This window comes from Carassius carassius, chromosome 41, assembly GCF_963082965.1.
Source record: "Carassius carassius chromosome 41, fCarCar2.1, whole genome shotgun sequence".
Classification (NCBI taxonomy): Eukaryota; Metazoa; Chordata; class Actinopteri; order Cypriniformes; family Cyprinidae; genus Carassius; species Carassius carassius.
Window position 1 is genome coordinate 18,296,626 of NC_081795.1, and position 20,037 is coordinate 18,316,662.

General features: G+C 41.0%; 1 protein-coding gene across 4 annotated transcripts in view; it reads left to right on the top strand.

The window, feature by feature from the left end:
* Nucleotides 1-20,037, top strand: part of LOC132122917 (cell adhesion molecule DSCAML1-like) — a 142,825-nt gene that overhangs the window by 104,884 nt on the left and 17,904 nt on the right. For 2 of the 4 annotated variants that reach the window (XM_059533417.1, XM_059533419.1), the window contains exons 12-21: nucleotides 2,019-2,224; nucleotides 3,669-3,765; nucleotides 3,945-4,073; nucleotides 4,421-4,588; nucleotides 5,079-5,149; nucleotides 5,439-5,679; nucleotides 8,732-8,917; nucleotides 10,030-10,185; nucleotides 12,910-13,049; nucleotides 17,737-17,890. In XM_059533417.1, coding sequence (XP_059389400.1) covers nucleotides 2,019-2,224; nucleotides 3,669-3,765; nucleotides 3,945-4,073; nucleotides 4,421-4,588; nucleotides 5,079-5,149; nucleotides 5,439-5,679; nucleotides 8,732-8,917; nucleotides 10,030-10,185; nucleotides 12,910-13,049; nucleotides 17,737-17,890 — 1,548 coding nt within the window. The remainder of the gene's footprint in view (nucleotides 1-2,018; nucleotides 2,225-3,668; nucleotides 3,766-3,944; nucleotides 4,074-4,420; nucleotides 4,589-5,078; nucleotides 5,150-5,438; nucleotides 5,680-8,731; nucleotides 8,918-10,029; nucleotides 10,186-12,909; nucleotides 13,050-17,736; nucleotides 17,891-20,037) is intronic. The other 2 variants (XM_059533420.1, XM_059533421.1) reach the window with 1 other exon arrangement.

Below are 20,037 nucleotides of genomic sequence, written 5' to 3' on the forward strand. Positions count from 1 at the left end.
AGTCACAGTAGTGAGGATTTCTTGTATGCAATTTGACCTGCGTGTCTTTGGGATGGTGTTTGATGGTGTGTGTTTGAGGTCTTTGTTTAAGAACAGTCCTCAGATGGGCTTTCACGTCCCAGTCTGATGCCTACGGGAAGGGTTTGAGATGCTTGAGTGGACACACTCACACACAACACACAACCTCTACACACACACACAGGCGCACATACCTGTCACACTTTGTCACTCAAACTAATGACCCAGCTTATGATATATCAGTCACACTGAGGCAAGAAATACAAGAAGCCTTTGACTTTTTTATATAGTAGCTAGAATTGCCAGGAGTTACTGCTTGTGTGTTTGTTATGTATGTGTGTTTAAGCAGCTCTCAATAACAGTACCAGAACAACAGATTCAAGTGTGCCAATTCATTTAGATTAATAGAACATTACAACGAATCTGTAAGGCCATCTTATGACTGATCATTAGATCGGACAGACAATCTGTTCAGTCCAAATCCATATTATTGATCCTTCACATAATGTGTGAGAGTGCAGAAATACCCCGTCCACGCAACACTGCCATAGGCCTGAGTTACAGTCCTGACCACATTTAAACAAACCTCATCCACAGGTGTATTCATTAACACTCAGCCATAACATTCTAGTCAGTTAAATATTATGGAGAAATATGTGAAGAAATGTTTTAAAAACAATAATAATAATAATAATAATAATAATTTTTCATAAAGTGAATTTTATTTTGTTTTTTGTTTTCCCAATTTCTCATTATAATATTTTATTTATTTATTTATTTTATTTTTCTATAGCACTTTATACAATACTGATTGTGTCAAAGCAGCTTTACAGTGTCAAACAGGAACATAGTTTGTCAGCGATGCAAGAAGACAATAAGAGAGTCATTTTCCAGCTAAAGTCAGTTAATTGATGATTCATTGATACAGTGTGTAAATTAATCTCATTCTCATTAATGTACTGTAATGCCTGAAGTATTCTTATTATTGTAATCAAAATAATAGTATCCAGACCATATTATTTAACTAAAATTAAAATGCTGTCAATATATATGCTTATAACTGTACTTTACAAGTGTATAAGTGTATAATGTGCATTGCAGTATGTTTTACTCATTCATACTTTAATGCACAGAAAGAAAGAAAAAACACTTATTATTATAAAATTATTTGGTCTGGGCACAATACGTAATATAATCTTGACTTTAATATTTGATAATTTATGCTAAAATCTATGCTACAAAACTCTTGAGGCAAAAAAAGACTTTTAAATAATTATTATTTTAGGGTGAAATGTAAACTTTATTAAATGAGAATTTGTCTAAAGTAATATAGGGTTCTTATTCATAGTGAAAAGGAATAGAAATGCTCTTTTGTTTGTAACATCAGGACAGTAATGGGTGGGATTGCTTGGATAAATCTACTTAGGTTATGTGGTGTTATTCAACAAAATATACTGGTAGAACATGGTTTTATTTTGTCATGGAAAGCCTATGGATATCATGCGACTATGTTTACAGTATCAGAATGTTTGTGTGTGTGTGTGTGTGTGTGTGTGTGTGTGTTTACAGGGGATCTGTCTCCTTTTCGTTCTCTCTCGAGCTCTCTGATTCAGTGCTGGTGTTATTGATTGAATCTCAATTCTATCTGTTTCACTCATTGTAAGGGAGGGAATGAATAAGTGATGAAAACAAAACAGCAAAACCCTCTTCAGATCGATATTGTGTGTGTGTGTGTGTGTGTGTGTGTGTGTGTGTGTGGTAGCACTAGAGAAGAGTGGCTCGGGGGAATGAGCAAGTGAGTGAGTGTGAAAAAGTGATTGAAGAGTTGAAAAGAGACATGCTGACACTCACTGCTCCAAGTCACAAGAAAGCCATGTGTCGGGTTAAAGTCACACTGACCCCTGCCGCTTTTATTTATTTATTTAATTATTATTATTTTTATCCTCACATATATTTACCTCCTATCCTAATATACTTTTTTTTTGTAACTTTTTGTGCAGTTCCAGCTATGATCACATCCCACCCAAACACTACCATGGCCATAAAAGGGCAAAACAAGGAGTTAAACTGTACTGCCCGAGGTGAGTACCCCATCATCATTCGCTGGGAGCGAGGCGACACCGTTATTGACCCTGACCGCAACCCTCGGTACTCCATCACTACCAACCCCAACGAGAAAAGCGATGAAGTTATCTCCACACTGAAGGTGAGACAAGTACAAACACATGCAGTATATGTAGTCAGTGAAGGAGTACAATAAATGTTTAAAAAAGGCAAAAGCTGGTCTAAATGTTTCCAAACAAGGGTCCTAGTAGACCCTTTCACACCTTTTTTTCAACTTCAGCTCTTGTGGTTTGTTTGTTTGTTTGTTTACTCATTCTAAAATGATTTTATATTCTGACCTGAGAAGTACAGTACATGTATTTATTGATTGATTGATTTGTATATTCTAATCATATCTGTTATTATTATAATTATTATCTATAGATTATTTATACCCTTTCTATTTATACCCTATCTATTTATACCCTTCAGCTTTAAGGGGTTATCGGATGCCCATTTTCCACAAGTTGATATGATTCTTTAGGGTCTTAATGCAAAGTCTGTAACATAGTATGGTTAATAAAATATATCAATGGTATTGTAAAAAAAACTCAATTAAACTCAACCCTAACCCTAACCCAGTCAAAAACAGCTCTTTTCAGAACAAGCCTTTAGTAGCATTTTCCTTTAAGTGTTAATGAGCTCTGCTGACTCCGCCCTTCTCTTCCGAGCCGCTCTCAAAGAGACTGTTTACTTCAGCCGCATTCATCACAAAGCTTACTAATTGGCACATCATTAGGAAAGGCGATTTTCATTCAAAAAACCTTATATGCACTTTTTCTGTTGGTGAAGCTGGATCACAAATGATTTGCGCAAAGTTAGACGCATTTAGGTAGATCGGGGCAGATTCCCTTCAGAAAAACAAACGTAATCCACTCTTCAGCCAGTCTTCAGCGGTTTAGATGTCGGGAGTAAATGACGACTGCTATGTTCATTATTACACCCAACAACAAAACACCTCAGTCGCTAAGGAGATATTCTTGTCTACATATGCTCCTATATCAAAACCATGAAAGACTGATGACAGCTCATTCAGGGCGGGTCTAAGGTAAGACGCCAGTTCAGTCTGTGCTGAAATGCTACTGTCAATCAAACTATCATGGGAGGGGCCTGTCTGTGTGACATCACAAAGACAGGCATCTGAGATTGGCTTGATTTGAGAAAGGGGTAAAAATTTTAGTAGATAAAAAAAAAAAACACTGGGTTGATTTTTATCATTATAGGCTGGTTGTGTACACACACTGCCAACACACATTTCAGTTTAAACAACTTGTAAAAGTGCATGTAGCATCCGATGACCCCTTTAAATAAAAAGATTAGACTAGGTAAAATTTTCAAAAACATCATTTACATAATTTGTCCAATCACAACATATAAAGGAATACAAACAGTCAATAATTTAGCATTCCTACTTACTTACTGCCAAAAGGTACATACCTTTGTCCAAGTAACACTTTTACACTGTACGACAATACATGAAGTAGGCCTCAAAATGAGGAACAGAGAAAAACAAGTTCTTCTCTAGAACACGTTCTCTCTTTCTGCAGCTGAAGCCAGCGGAGCGAGGGGATTCCGTCTTTTTTTCCTGTCATGCCATCAACTCATATGGCGAGGGCCGAGGGCTCATTCAGCTGACGGTGCAAGGCAAGACAATCAGCCATGAACAACATGCTCACATCTTACATGATACTCTTTGTCTAGAGACATAAAATCAATAATTTACCTCCTGGCCCCAAGCCACCTCTTACTCTTCAGCCTCTCTCTCTCTCTGTCTTAATCTCCTCCATCTATTTGAAGTCTATTTCCACTTGTTTTTTTGGCAGAACCCCCTGACCCCCCAGAGCTGGAGGTTCGAGAGGTCAAAGATCGCAGTATGAACCTCAGGTGGACACAGCGTTTCGATGGCAACAGCATCATCACCAGTTACGACATCGAGTACAAGAATAAATCCGGTGCGGCATTGCTTTGTTTCCATTTCAAGCTTGGATGAATTACATTGTGAGCATGCATTAAATATGTATTTGTATGTCAGAAGATTATGTAGCGAAAAAAGCTCAGACTACGAGAAGATGAATGGGATGTGAATGGATTTCTGCGGCATTGTGACTCATGTATTGCCTTATTTTACTGTTTGCACATCTGCGGTGGTCCTAGTTTTCAGTGCATCGCTTGTTTCTCAAATCTGTATGATCTGACCTGTACACAGTCCTCTTTGCATGCTAACAAAAATAATGTTCCAGAACAGCCTGGATGGAGGTGTGATATAGTAATGTATCCTGTTATTTTGTCCTTGTTGTAGACCCATGGGAGCTGAAACATGCCACCCGTAAGATCTCGCCCACCAACAACCAGGCCAACATTGTGGAGCTCCACCCGGCATCCGTGTACAGCATTCGCATGTACTCCTACAACAAGATTGGACGCAGTCAAGCCAGCAAAGAGTTGACCATCAGCACAGAGGAAGCACGTACGTCTCCCATCCCTGATCTGATCTGATTTAATCACCCTCATGCAGTTCCAAACCGTTACCTACTTCTTTCCATGGAACACAAGATAAATTTTTGAGGAATTTCCTGGCCACTCTTTTCCATAATGTCCACATAAATGTACTGATCTGGTTCTTGAGTACTTACTGACTCAAAGTTTTCAATCACAATGAATTGAAATCAATTGATGAATAACAATTGAAGCTAACTTGAAGGGAAGATTATCTGTAAATTTCAGCCTGTTTCTCTCACTAAGCTATCAGGAATTTGAATATATGAAATAAGGCACTTAAGTCTTATACGACACTTTTATTATACTTTTATGGTACGTTGTACCCTTTTTGAAGCTTAAAAGTCCCCGGATATGATACAACATTTCTCCTATTGTGTTTAAAGTAAGAGTAATTCGGGTTTGGAATGATTTTTATTCCTTTAATATTCTTGTGATATGACGTGATTCTCTTTTTACAGCTCCTGATGGGCCACCTATGGATGTGATTTTACAGCCAATGACCTCTCAGAGTATCCGTGTCACCTGGAAGGTATGTCTGCGACTCCTAAACTTTCTTTGGATTTTAGAGCCTAGGTCCACAACCCTACTTCTGGGGACCTACTGTCCTGCAGAGTTTAGCTACAATCCTAATCAAACACACTGGAACCAGCTAATCAAGATCTTCAGGATCACTTGAAAAATCAGAGGTCAGGTTTGCTGAAGCAGGTTGAAGAAAAAAAAAATTCAGGACAATGGATTCCCAGAAGCAGTGTTGAAGACCTAGGCTTTAGAGTTTTAAATTCACTTACTGTATATCATTTTCTTTTCACTCCACTTAGGCACCTAAAAAAGAGCTCCAGAATGGAGTGATCCGTGGCTATCAGATCGGTTATAGGGAGAATGGTCCGGGCAGTAATGGACAATACAGTATAGTGGAGATGAAAGCCACAGGGGATAGTGAGGTGTACACCCTGGATAACTTGAAGAAGTTTGCTCAGTACGGTGTGGTGGTCCAGGCATTCAACCGAGCCGGAACCGGACCTTCCAGCTCTGAGATCAATGCTACAACACTTGAAGATGGTAATGAGATCTATCCATCCATCATGTTCTGGGGATTTCTCTTTTGTGTGATTGTGCACGAGTCGTATGTACAGGGTGACTCTGGCCCGTGGCCCTCATCCACATGCGTTTCACTGTCATTGCAGCGACAGTGATATTGATGCTGTTAAGGATAATAGTAATAACAACAAGCATAGGAAAAATAATTATAATTAGCCTGTCTGCCGAGGCCCCTCTCCCTGATCCACTGCTTTTCCTCCCAGTCTAATTATGTGCAGCTGAGCGTATTGTCTCTCCCTCTCTCTTTTCATCTTTCCTCCAGATCCCTCTCTCCGGCTTTCAACTCCCCTCCTCTCTGCTCCCACTTCCCTCTCACTCACTCTCAAAACACCTTTCATTTATCTCTCCCTCCATCTCCCAAATTCCCCTTCCACCCCTCCACCCACTTATGTCCCATTGTCATTCTTCTCCATTCTTATTTTTGGAAAGCTCCTGGGTTCTTTTTGTGCCACTGTTGAGTTCTTCCATCTTTTTTCCCCATTGATGACTTTGTTTTTACCTCCACCAGTGGTGTTCTTCTCAAGTTTAGGGTTGAGAAGAACCCCTACCCCCCCCCCACCAAAAAATAAATAAATCAATTTTAGCAAACATGGCCTATTAGATTAAAACCAGGTCTACTTGCTGACAGTCCAGCCAATTGACAATTCGGATCACCTCTGACTAGCTAATAAAACTGGACCAATTAGAAACCCTGTAAAACCATCTACCATTTGAAGGTGTTTTCATTTGCATCATCTTTAAAAACTAATTCACACAGCTCTGACAGATATGGACCAATTCTGAATTTCAAGAATCCAATTTAAATCAGCAGTATGGCACACTGGTGAGAGACATCACTCTGACTGACTGTTCAGCTTAATAAACTTGTGCGCCAGAAGAAAAATGGAAGTGATCAAACAACAAATTCAAGAGGGCACACACAGTATACTTTTCCTAACTCTTCCAGTTTTCCTTTTTGAATGATGAATGCAGACTAATGCCACATGCTGATACAGAGAGTTATTTCCTCTGCAGGTGTAGAATGTACAGACTAGTTGGCCATTGGCTATAGTCTTTGCAGTATTCAAGAACAACTTTTGAAGGTGATGTGAAGCAACACCACGGGCAGCTTTCATCACTACCAAGTCTTTGAAGTCAGGTTGATGTATCTGTATAGAACATAAAAAATAATGTCACAGTTACTTTGCTGAGTAACTAATTACTTTTACAATGTGGTAACTGAGTTACTAACTCAATTACATTTTGGGAGAAGTAATTTGTAACTGTAACTAATTACTTTTTTCAAGTAAGATGACCAACACTGCAAATAACCACTTGTTACAACCAAGGTATACAGAATACAATCTCTGAATGCTCAACATGTTGAACCCTGAAGCAGATGGGCTAAGAACAGGAAACGGAGGCTACAATTTGCATAGGCTCACCAAAATTGAACAGTAGAAGATTGGAATAACGTTGCATGGTCTGATGAGTCTCTGCTGTGACATTCAGATGGTAGAGTCAGAATTTAGCGTAAAGAACATGAAAGCATGGATCCATCCTGCCTTGTCTCAACGGTTCAGGCTGGTGGTGGTGGTGGTGCAATGGTGTGGGAGATATTTTCTTGGCACACTTTGGGCCATTAGTACCATTTGAGCATTGTTTAAACACCACACCCTGCTTGAGTATTGTTGCTGACCATGTCCTACCCTTTATGACTACAGTGTACCCATCTTCTGATGGTTACTTCCAGCAGGATAATGCACCATGTCACAAAGCTCAAATCATCTCAGACTGGTTTCTTGAACATGACAATGAGTTCACTTTACTCAAATGGCCTCCACAGTCACCAGATCTCAATCAAATAGAGCAACTTTTGGATGTGGTGGAATGGGAGATTCGCATTATGCATGTGCATCATGGATCTGCAGCAACTGCGTCATGCTATCATGTTAATATGGACCAAAATCTCTGATGAATGTTTCCAACACCTTGTCGAGTCTATGCCATGAATAATTAAGGCAGTTCTGAAGGCAAGACGAGCAAGTTGTACCTAATTAAGTGGCCAGTTTTTCATTTATCCACTAAAAAAATTATTATATATATATATATATATATATATATATATATATATGATGATAATGATTTACCCTAAAAATGTAAAGTTTTGAAATTACATGAGGGTGAATAATAATTAGTTTTTGCCTAAGAGGAAAGCAAGATGCCAATACACCCATAAGATACAGTACCAATATACCTGTTATAAGTGTCAGATCCAGAGAGAGAGAGAGAGAGAGCCTGGGATTTGCAGGCAGGGTTGAAGAGTTATTGCAAGTTGTGCTCGTGAACACTCTGTCAAGCCGTTCTATTCTAAATGGCAGTTTTAGTGTGGTCCACCAGGGCCAGACAGAGTCAGACCCTAAGGCTTCTTCAAACAAATGCCATGATATCTCCTCTGTTCTCTCTCTCTCCCTCCCTTCTCACACCATCTCCTTTACTCACTCCTTCTCTTCCTGCGCCAGCTGCACCTGCTCTCTCATAGAGCCAAGCCAGCTTTATCTCTCCTCTATACCTCCTTTCATCCTGTCATCCGCACATGTTTTTTTCCCTCCCAGCAAGTCACATAGACATGCTCTGTGTTCCCTCAATAGTTCCATTATTTATTCAGGGACACAATTTGGCACATCACCACCACCACATTTGCGGTGTATCCGGAAAAAAAAATCAAACACATTTAGTAGGTGAAACAGCTCAAAATTTAGATAACAGTAACGTTTCACTTCTCCTAAGCTTCAGGATATGATTGTTCTGTCCATTTCGAGTGTAGTTACAAGGTTGTTGATGCTCTTGGGCCATACCAAGTGCTCCAATTGCAGAATATTACTGTCATTGTACTACATCACTGTAATTGTGCTCTTTCACTGCAATTTTTGTTTCCACTTCACCTATTGTATCTTATTTCCATCGAAGCCTGAATTATTTTCCTGCCACTTCCTTTGCTTTTTTGTGACTGTCTCTCGTTTTTCTCTCCCAGTCCCCAGCCAGCCACCCCAGAATGTACGGGCCATCACTGTGACATCAGATGAGGCGGTGATCACGTGGTCCGAGCCCCCACGGATGACCCTGAATGGGGTCCTGAAGGGCTACCGTGTGGTGTTCTGGTCCCTCTACCCCGACGGAGGTGGGTGCTGTGGGGGCCAGACACTGGGGCTCAATCAGAGTAATTATAAACTATACTGTTACTTCCTCACTAGCCACAGTCCCTGTATAGCGCCCCCTACAGTCTGCCCATGTGTCTGTATCCCGGCCAGTCCAAACCACAGACAGTGTACATTTGTGTGTGGACATGTGTATGTGTGTGTGTTGTTGTCTTATATCTAAAATGAGTAAAATGTGGAATAAGAAATCAGCGAAAGCCTCTTCAGTGTCACATGACCCTTCAGAAATCATTCTAATCTGCTGATTTGGTGTTTAAGAAACATGTATTCTTATTATCAATGTTGTAAACAGTTATGTTGCTTAAAGGGATAGTTTCAAAAATTAAAATCTGTTACTATGCACTCACCCTTGTGATATTCCAAACCAGTATGTATTTCTTTCTTCTGTTGAACACAAAAAGACGACATTTTGAAGAATGTTGGTCACCACTGCTAGTAGCCATTGGCTACTGCAACTGTTTGGTTACCAATATTCTTCAAAATATTGTCTTTTGTGTTCAGCAGAAGAAACTCATACAGGTTTGGATAAATGTTAGGGTGAGTAAATGATGATAAAATTAATATTTTAATGTAAATTTAGATCAATTTAATGTATGCTTACAGAATAACATTTTACTGAATACAAAATGTCTGCAAACTTGAATGTAAACTTTTGGTAGCTTACAAGAAAAAACTTTGACAGAACCTTGGTACAGTAACGATATCAGATATCAAATACCATGAATATAAACCTTGAACTAAGCCATGTTCAGTAGGACTCAAGGTTCTTTAAAAAATAGCATGCCGTTACCATGGTGTATTTCCAAATATAAATGGTATTTAAACATCTTTAAAGAGCCATGGGAAAAAGTTTTACTTTTTGATTGTTTTGCATTTGGACATAAATATCATTGTCTGCTAAATATAGCTAGCAGTGACAAGCAATCCTTTGTCCAGCAAAATACACTATTTTAGTCTCCCTCTGAATAAAACCATGGCATTTTTTTGTAAGTGAAATGTGTAAACATGGTTCTCCTGTGTTCCTTCATGTGAAGTGTTCAAATGATGTGCTGTTATTAGTGAGTAAATGAAAATGCAGAGAGTCATTTAGTTTTTTTTTTTTCACGTCTCTCAGAATGGGGAGAGATGCAGAACATCACTACCACTCGTGAGCAGGTGGAGCTGAAGGGTCTGGAGAAGTTCACAAACTACAGCGTTCAGGTCCTGGCCTACACACAGGCAGGAGATGGCGTCCGCAGCAACGTACTCTACATACAGACCCGAGAAGACCGTAAGTTTGCACACCACACAATTACACATGACCACCGATCATACCTCAACATATCTGCAGAAACCTAATGTCAGCAAAAAAAAAAAAAATTTGTGCTTGTTGTCTATTCTATTAGACAGTTAAGCCATCATGGAACCTCATATGTGACTCCTCACATGAAACGCACAAGAAACTTGGCTTGACATTAGCGTGTTGCTGTTATAACAGCTTTGTTCTCTAATAAGCATAAAAATACACAGCATTCCAACATATTGGATAAAATAGTAAATTACACTAAACTATTTTATTGCTCATTTTCAGTTTGATATATTGTCCATTAACATTTAAAGTAGTGGTGGGCATAGATTAATTTTTTTTTTAATCTAGATTAATCTCACTGTAATCTTGGAATTAATCCAGATTAATCTAGATTAAAATGGCTCATTTGAATTCTGCCGAAAACATTCAGAATATGTGTGTTACCCAAATAAAATAAAAGTAATGTTAAGTCTTTAAGAACGGGTTTCTCAAGACAGGTGGTGCATTAGACCAGGGGCTCATCTCCTGTTTCCAAAATGCATCACAAACTGCTTGAGAAAGCTGTAAACTAATGCCACATTGCACAAGGTGCAAACAACTTTACGCCTGTTTCACACATAATCCGTCTACAGTGCGTATGCATTTCGTATTTTTTTTACGCACCCATATTAACTTTGAGAATAGATTAACGGCAATATTTTTTTTATCGCCCAATAAGAGTCTCACGTTAACGCAGCACGTTAACACTGATAACGGCCCACCACTAATTTAAATGTTTGGTGTTTGTAAGATCTGTTAATGTTTTTAAAACAAGTCTATTATGCTCAACAAAGCTACATATATTTGATAAAAAAATACAGTAAAACAGTAATGTTGTAGAATATTATAGAATATAATATGAGGGATCTTCAGTGTTTCTTCTTACTATTGAGCATATTATTATCCCTTAACATGCACCCTAAATAGCCAGCTCACTAGGTTTTGGACCACAAAAACCTTTTATCCGTAATCGATAAATGTGACCATCCAATAAGCTTTCGATCCAGTCAGTGGAGAACCCGTTTTTAAACACACAGCCACATTATGTGCAAGCTACTTCCCCTTTACCCCTGCTCTATTCAAGCTTAAGGGTGTGTATATGAGGTCTTGGTGGGGGGAGGCTGTCGGGAAGAAAATCTTGCCACAAAACACATTAGCTGGAGGCAAGTGCTGCATGATCCATGTCTAGATGATGCTGGATTGCTTGATTGCTGGATGCGGTCGCCGTGGCAACATTTAGGCTCTGATACCGCATTAGCACACTTAATGAGAATTAAGACGCTGAAGAAGGGGGTCTGTAAAGTGGATATGTGCCTCAAAGCAGATCCTCCATCCAATACAAGGAGAAGGATTTATTCTTTGTGGATTAGCTGACATTAATTTTGTGCTTACACTGGTCGGGAATAGGATTATGGAGATATCCGTCTCTCCTATTTTCCCTGGTGGGGTTCACGGGGGTTAAGGGAAATAAAGGGTGTCTTAGTCTTGTAGAATGGGAGAGAGGCATTTTCATTTAATTGAATGTAATATATGATTATTTAATATATGAGTTTATAGGCATGTGTTGTGTCAGTTTGTCAAGGGGCTACTTGTCCTAAATTTTTGGTCCACGGTTTTGGTCCATTTTGCCTCTGCTCATAGCAAGGAATTATGCTGTTATATATCATCATATCATATCATTAATACAATAAAGTATCACAACAGTTTGTGTCACCACATTTTAAGACCTGAACCCCCTCATGGATTAACCCTTTAGAGTAAACCCTAGAAATGATAATGATGTTTTTTTTTCTTAAATCTTCCTGTCTTCCTGAATATTCTAGACACACTAAAAGTGAGACGGTTATTTATAAGCATTCTTAGATTATTTCTAATATGACAGAAGTGTGATGGGGAGGGGGGGTCAATGGATTTGGGGCCAATCCTTCAAAAAAAAAAAAAAACTACAGACGTTTTAAGGCCTATTCACACCAATATGAATGATCGTTTCAAAAATGTGGCCCAGTTTTTAAATTAGATTTTTCTGTTCAGACAAATGGAAAGAAATGGCATGGGATGAAACACAAATTCGCTCTCTCACAGTAGGTGGAACTTATTTGTTTTTGTTATGGTGTTTATCAAATAATGCCAAATACAAGAGTACCCAGATAGGAGAGCCAGTTCTGCATTCATCTTCTACTGTTCACTGTCGCTCAACAAAATTGTCTGTTCATAAGTGTCACCAAGTCATAGTTTTCTGTAGCAGCAGAGGCTCATTCTGGGCATATGACCAAAAGCTCAAAACTTAATGGTTGGCAAATTTTCTTTGCAGTGGAATGAAAAGAGAACACCTCTCTATATAAAAAAATAAATAAATAAATAAATATTGGTTGCTTTGATGGCATGCAAATGTTTGAGTCGTTCTGAACACCATTCATTCAAATAAAAATCTTTACTGCATTTTATGCCGACTATACGCAAACCTTTGCATACATGTAAAACCTGGCCTATACTTTGAGAGCTGACTAAATAGGCAAAAAAGACAACCTGGCATGTTTTGTCTTCTTTCTAATTCCAGAAAAACTCCATAAAATCTGGAATATTTTACAAACTAACTGGGAGGTGGTATATCCCACAGTGCCCGTCATACATTAATCTAGGGTTCTGTCTCTCTTTTTTCTCTTTCAGACCCCGGTCCTCCAGCTGGCATCAAAGCAGTGCCATCCTCTGCCTCCAGTGTGGTGGTATCCTGGCTTCCCCCCATCAAGCCCAATGGTATCATCCGAAAATACACAATTTACTGTTCCAGCCCTGGATCGGGCCAACCGGTGAGTCATTAAATGGGGAAACTTGTTTTTAACATTGATTTTGGTGTTGGTGTGGCTTGCTTCAGTCTTTTTGTTCAAAAATGAAGGCACACAAGTGTGAATATTTGTGTGTTTTTTACACTTATGTGATTTATTTCATATGGGTGTGGGAACAGTATGTCTGGATTTTTTGTTTTTATCAGTTTTCTTTCGATTTTAAGGATAAATCAGTGTTTATTTCACCTTATTGTCTATTTGTGTCTGGATTTGTGACGAGTGTATTTTTAATCCGTGTAAGTGTGAGGTTGTGCTGCAATATCAGCGGGATGTGTGTGTGTGTGTGTGTGTGTGTGCGTGCCAGTAAATGAGAGGCTCTTACTGCAGTGTGTGCATGCAAGCTCACCCTCCTATCTCATTTGCATATCTTCGTCTCATCATGTTGCCTAGACAACCTCATCTGTTCATCAGGGAGGGCAGGAAACAAGCTGACAGCACACACACACACACACATCTCACAGGCTCAATCACATTTAGAACCAATTCCTCAACAAACAAACACACACACACACACACACACACAATTTGTGTACTCTCACACTGAATTAATGTACCTGTCCAGATGTACACATGCTCACTCTCTTCCTTTCTTTTGCTCATTCACAAATCACTCCTCTCTCTCTCTCTCTCTCTCTCACACACACACACACACACTCCAGCCTCTCGTAGAGCATGGAGTGATTACTATGTAAATGAGTGTGAGAGGAGAAGGGGGATGAGGAGGAGGTGGTGGAGGAGGAAGGGGGGTCAGACTCAGCGTGCGGGGAGTACTTTTGTTCCTCTTTTCATTATCTCCCACTATCACTCCCCGGATCACCGCTATCTTCACACTGGAAGAATATTTTAATATCCGTTACAACACTCCACCCCTCCCGTCTGCACCTCTTGTACCTGATTCATGCTGAGAGACAGAGACAGACAGGGAGGAGGAGGGAAAAAGATTAATCGAAATTATCTAGAGAGAGAAGGCTCAGAAGCCTAGTGAGCTGCCTACCTAGACAGCATCTTTAGGTGTCACAGACACACACCCATCACTGCCTTTTTAGGAAACTTTTTGATGCTCTACAAATATGTTTTGTCCCTCTTGTAAAGGACCACCTTCCTAAAATATGAAGGCAGTTATATATAAGCTCCATTAGTCCTAGTTTGGGGAAAGATACTTTTAAAATAATGCAGTGCTATATTGCATTACTCCCTTTTAAAATAACTAATTGCATTATGTAGTTTTTTTTATGGAAAGTAATGCTTTACATTTTCTCATCTGGACTGTGCTTGATTTTAATAAAAATGTATGGTTGAATTGGAGCATCACAGGTAATCAGCAAAGATATTGGTTAATAAAATCAGATTAAATATTTAAAGGATAGTTGTGTTGTATTTAATTATCGCAGGTTTGTGTCATTCTGGATTTTCATTTCACAGTTTTTATAAATTCTGAGAAAATGTTTTTGTACAAGTGAGATGAGTAAATGCACGATCACATTAAGTCTAGAACTACAATAACCATCATGTTCACACAGCGCACACAACATGGCTGTACTTACTCCCGATTTCTCTCGCACAGGAGAGCTGTCAGCCAAAAATGGGAAAACAAAGTAACTGGTGTTCCCTTTCAGTCGGTCACTCTCGACGCCACGACGGTGACCGACGAATATGGGATATCGCTTCGATAGACCAATCTACTTCGAGTGTAAACTAAACGAGCCAATGCACATCGGCATGCAATTATTGCATCCAGCTGCCGCTGATCACTGCGTGAGTATAAGAAGGCAGCAGGTGCAATGCATTCCATCTTTTCGCTTTGGAGCCGAGCGTTAGTATCGCTCTGCTCAACTGTGTCTGCTGTGAACTACGAGTTCAGCACACTCTCGGAAGCTTCGTGTGTTGGCGAGACGGCGCTTCAGCAGCGGTCGTTCCTGTGTCAAGTGGATTGCACACTTCAAGCTGCACTACTCCTGTTGTGTTGCAAGCGGCCAATTCCCCTGTGCACCTCAGCACTAAAACCGGTGCGGTCGTTACCTGGCAACGGGTGATGGTCACGATCGCTGCCTCACATGTCTGGGCATCGGGCACTGCCCCTGGAGGAGGCAGACCCAGCCCTGGCTTTGCTTTGTCCCGTCCGAGCATTAAGGTGCTACGTAGACCAGACACAAAGCTTCAGGACCTCAGACCAGCTCTTTGTCTGTTACGGAGGCCGGCAGAAGGGGAGTGTCGTCTCTAAGCAGAGGATGGCCCACTGGATTGTGGATGCCATAACCCTGGCTTATCAGACTCAGGATATGCCCTGCCCATTCAGGTTGTGAGCTCACTCAACTAGAAGTGTTGCATCCTCCTGGGCGCTGACTCGTGGCACCTCGCTGACAGATATTTGTAGAGCTGCAGGCTGGGGGACCTCTAACACGTTCGCTAGGTTCTATAGCCTTCGTGTAGAGCCGGTATCCTCCTGTGTTCTCACCTCAAATGGGTAGTGGCACTGAGAGGCCCCGGTTAGTGTCAGCATGCTTAAACTACTCCAGAGTGTCTGTACTGTAGACCGTGTTGAGATCCTCCATCCCCCTTTGATAGGGATCCCATATTCGTCGGTCACCGACGTGGCGTCAAGAGTGACAGACTGAAAGGGAATGTGTCGGTTACGTATGGTAACCCTCGTTCCCTGAAGGAGGGAACAGAGACGCCACGTCCCGTCACCATGGTTGCTGTACAGCCACTGAGCTGCCGGGTCCCCGGCTCGGCTCCTCAGCGAAAAAACTGGAATGCATTGCACCTGCTGCCTTCTTATACTCATGCAGTGATCAGCGACAGCTGGATGCAATAATTGCACGCCAATGTGCATTGGCTCGTTTAGTTTACACTCGAAGTAGATTGGTCTATCGAAGCGATATCCCATATTTGTCGGTCACCGACATGGCCTCATCTGTTCCCTCATTCAGGAAACGAGGGTTACCATACGTAACCGAGAAGTTACTCATTTAAAAAGTAACTTTGATATTTTCTTGTAAACTAAAAAGTAATGCATTAATTTACTAGTTACTTGGAAAAAAGTAAACTGATAATGTAACTTACCTTATTGTAATGTTTACTTTTCGGACATACCACTCGTAGAGTTGCATCTACAGTATTTCTATTATCATCTACATTGACTATATTTATTTTTTAATACTGGTGTATCACAATTTAAATCCATTGTTAAATTAAAGGTAAAGTGTTCCAAATCAATGATTTATAAGGTTGCATTTCAGTTTTAATGCTCTGTCAGAAGACAGCTGCTTCTGTAGGCAGTACACAGCAAGGAAGCTCATTAGGTTTTGGTTCAAAGCTAGAGAGAGAAAGGTATTTCTGATTATGAACAGAACATGGAAGTATATTTATCCAAAATCCATTATCCTGAAACCATCATATAAATCACCTCATCATGAATTGAGACAGCACCATGTGTGTGTGTGTGTGAGGCAGCATTCAGTGCGATCGGTGGGAATGACACAGTGTGTGTTTCCATGTCTGCGGGCAGCAGACGTTCACTGTGATGAGCACGCGTTTGGACAGCGGACACATGGCTCTCTTAAACACACTACAATTACAGAGACCTCGAAGCACAGCCTAACGTCACTTTATTTCTGTGTGTGTACAGTGTACAATTTTATGTTTTTGTTGTGCATTACAGTGAATAGAAGTACTCATTATGGAGTGAGTGTGTGTGTGTGTGTGTGTGTGTGTGTGTGTGTGTGTGTGTGTGTGTGTGTGTGTGTGTGTGTGTCATGCATGCTGAGGTGAGCAGCAGATCTCTCTCATTAGTCGGCCTCTATTGTTAGCATTATCTGAGGCTGACTGATCTAGTGTGTCTAGGAGTATTGTCTTTTTACCCTCTCATCTACTTGTGTAAGGCCCCCTGGGTCTCTCTCTCTCTCGCTCACACACACACACACACACACACACAAACACATATAGACACAAACGCACAGACACATAGTTCAGCCTTTTTCACTCACATAAAGAAAAGCAGCAGAAATCTCTTAGCGTGTTATTTAGCAAACGCTATTAAATCAAGGGTAAAGGAAAGAATTTTGTTTGAATAATCATCTTCTCAGCGTGCCACCACACCATGAATTACACATTCATCTCAAAGAGCCCAGTATAAATTCCACATGAAAACAAGTCATCATCTTTCATTTTTAGCTTTAAAAAGCATTCTTATAAGAGCTGGAGCTTAAAGCAAGGCCAAAAACATTCTCTGTGCAAATGTAAATACTTAGAAATTGCAGTTCCATTAAAACATTCATGATTGTGATGGTAACAAAGCTTAGTACCCAGCTATCATAAAATGTGTTACTTTTAAACTGGATCTGTTATTAAGATCCAAAATTTTGAAGAAATAAAAAAGGTTAATTTTCATTAATGTATTTATGTTTTAAGCACAGCTCACAGAGAAGTCATCCTGAATAGAATATAGCATGATAATAATACATAATAACACATTTTTACATTTCTACTAGCTAAAAGAGAAAACTGACTATGATGTTTATTTGGACACATTTAAAATTGCAACAATGCATTAAAAATAGAGATTGCATAGCTAAAATATATGTGTCAAAGTTTTTGTTGTCTTTATCATCTTTAGGCACATTTGTAACTTGTGTTTCTGCAATGATCCCAGGCACCCAGCGAATATGAAGCCAACCCTGAGCTGCTGATATACAGAATCACCCACCTGACCCGGGGTCAGCAGTATCTGATCTGGGCAGCAGCCGTTACCACTGCTGGTCGAGGAAACATTAGCGAGAAGGTGACTGTGGAGCCTGCTGGGAAAGGTGAGTCCACCTAGAGTTTAATGGGATAATAAGTATTATTCATAGCTAAATGTCCCTTTTCATGAATGCTGGTATATCGGCAATCAGCTCTGTATCTAAACACTAAAGAAGTCATCTGATCTCAAAACAGACTGTTTAACAGTTTGCACATGGAGATTGATGTTTGAGGTTTCCTGTCTGTAATTTAGCTTTATTTACTTCGCAATCATGAAGAAATTGTGCAATTGCCTGATAAGGCAGATGACCTGAGTGAGAACTGAGTGTTACAGGTCATTCTCTGCCACTGATGCACTCTTCTCTTCCTTTTTTTTTTTTGGATTTTCTCCTAACGGATAGAGGTAAAGCCTGCCATTTATTATGTGGGGAGGAGTAAAAGCAACTAAATGAGAAAGAGATGACAGACAATGACCCATCCAATATGCCAAACAATGAAGAGGGCAATTAAATCAATATTGCTTGGGTCAGAAAACGTACTCGGTTACTAAACGTAACCTCGGTTCTCTCTAGAAGAGCGAACGAGTACTGCGTCTTAGCTAAGACGCTACGGGAAAAGTCTCTTTTCACGAAATACTGAAGCAAAAAATTATCCTTAATTTTGTATTTTTGTAAAGCGCATTTGCAGCAGTACACAGCCATAGGCGAGACGGCTCGTTCGCTCATTGGCTTGTTCTGCGGCAACTGCACAGCCTATCGAGCGCGGGCTGATGCAACATCAGACCAATAAGGGCGCTTCGCGCCCTTCTTGCCACTTCCCGCCGAAACGGGTGTGGCTCAACCTATAAAAGGAGCTCGAAAAGGCTGACTCACCTGATTTATTTCATCGCCGAAGCGAACCAGAGTGAATTGTGCGCACGGCAGAGAACGCAGTAATCGTTCGCTCTTCTAGAGAGAACCGAGGTTACGTTTAGTAACCGAGTACGTTCTCTTACGAGAGCTCTCTCGTACTGCGTCTTAGCTAAGACGCTACGGGAACCCAATGTAAAACGCCGTGCGCGCAGGGATCACACACCAATAAACCTGAAGCAACGCCCAGGATTTACAGTGCACAGTCGCCTGAGGGACTCACAGAGAGTCCAGGACAGAAAAGGGAAAAAGCCCTCCGTCCCATATCTAGCAGCATCCGTAGATGCGGCAATATGATGTCATAAAGCCGAGGCAAGGCCTGACCAATGTGGCAATGCGGGTCTTACGCAATACTGCCCATATAACAGTCGGCAGCGCATAGCGCTCGTGAACTCAGAATTCCCCTCAAGGCCCTGATTCGCCTATACCGACAGCAGCCTTGCTTGCAAGGCGGGAACCTCCAGGTTATAGAACCTGATAAATGTAGACGGCGAGGCCCAACCTGCCGCCATACATATATCCTGCAAGGAGATCCCAGTAGACCACGCCCACGACGAGGCGATGCCTCTTGTGGAGTGTGCTCTGACGCCCAACGGGCACTGAAGGCCCCTGGAAGCGTAAGCTAACGCTATGGCGTCAACTATCCATCTGGATAGAGTCTGTCTCGAAACAGCCATTCCCTTGGAACGCCCACCGAACGAGACAAATAGCTGCTCCGTCTGCCGAAAAGCAGCAGAGCGAGACACATAAGCTCTTAAAACCCTGACAGGGCAAAGAAGACTCGAGTCTCCATCCTCCCCTGACACCGGCAGGGCAGACAGGGCAATAACCTGAGCCCGAAACGGTGTGTTGAGGGATTTCGGCACATAACCGTGCCTAGGTTTGAGTATGACTCTTGAGTCATTGGGCCCAAACTCCAAGCACGACTGGCTCACCGAGAGCGCGTGCAAATCACCCACACGCTTCACAGAAGCAAGAGCCAACAAGAATACTATCTTGAACGACAGATGCTGAAGGCTAATCGATTGGATAGGCTTGAAAGGGGGACCCTTCAAGGCCTCCAAAACCGCCGCGAGGTCCCACATAGGGACTGACGGAGGTCTGGGAGGATTCAGCCTCCTAGCTCCTCTGAGGAACCGGATGACTAAATCATTCCTTCCTATTGACTGACCGGACGCCGTTTCAGAAAACGCCGCGATGGCAGCCACATAAACTTTGAGCGTGAATGGGGCTCTGCCCTTATCCAACAGCTCCTGAAGGAAGGAGAGGACCTCCGTCACCTCACAACTAAGGGGTGAATAACC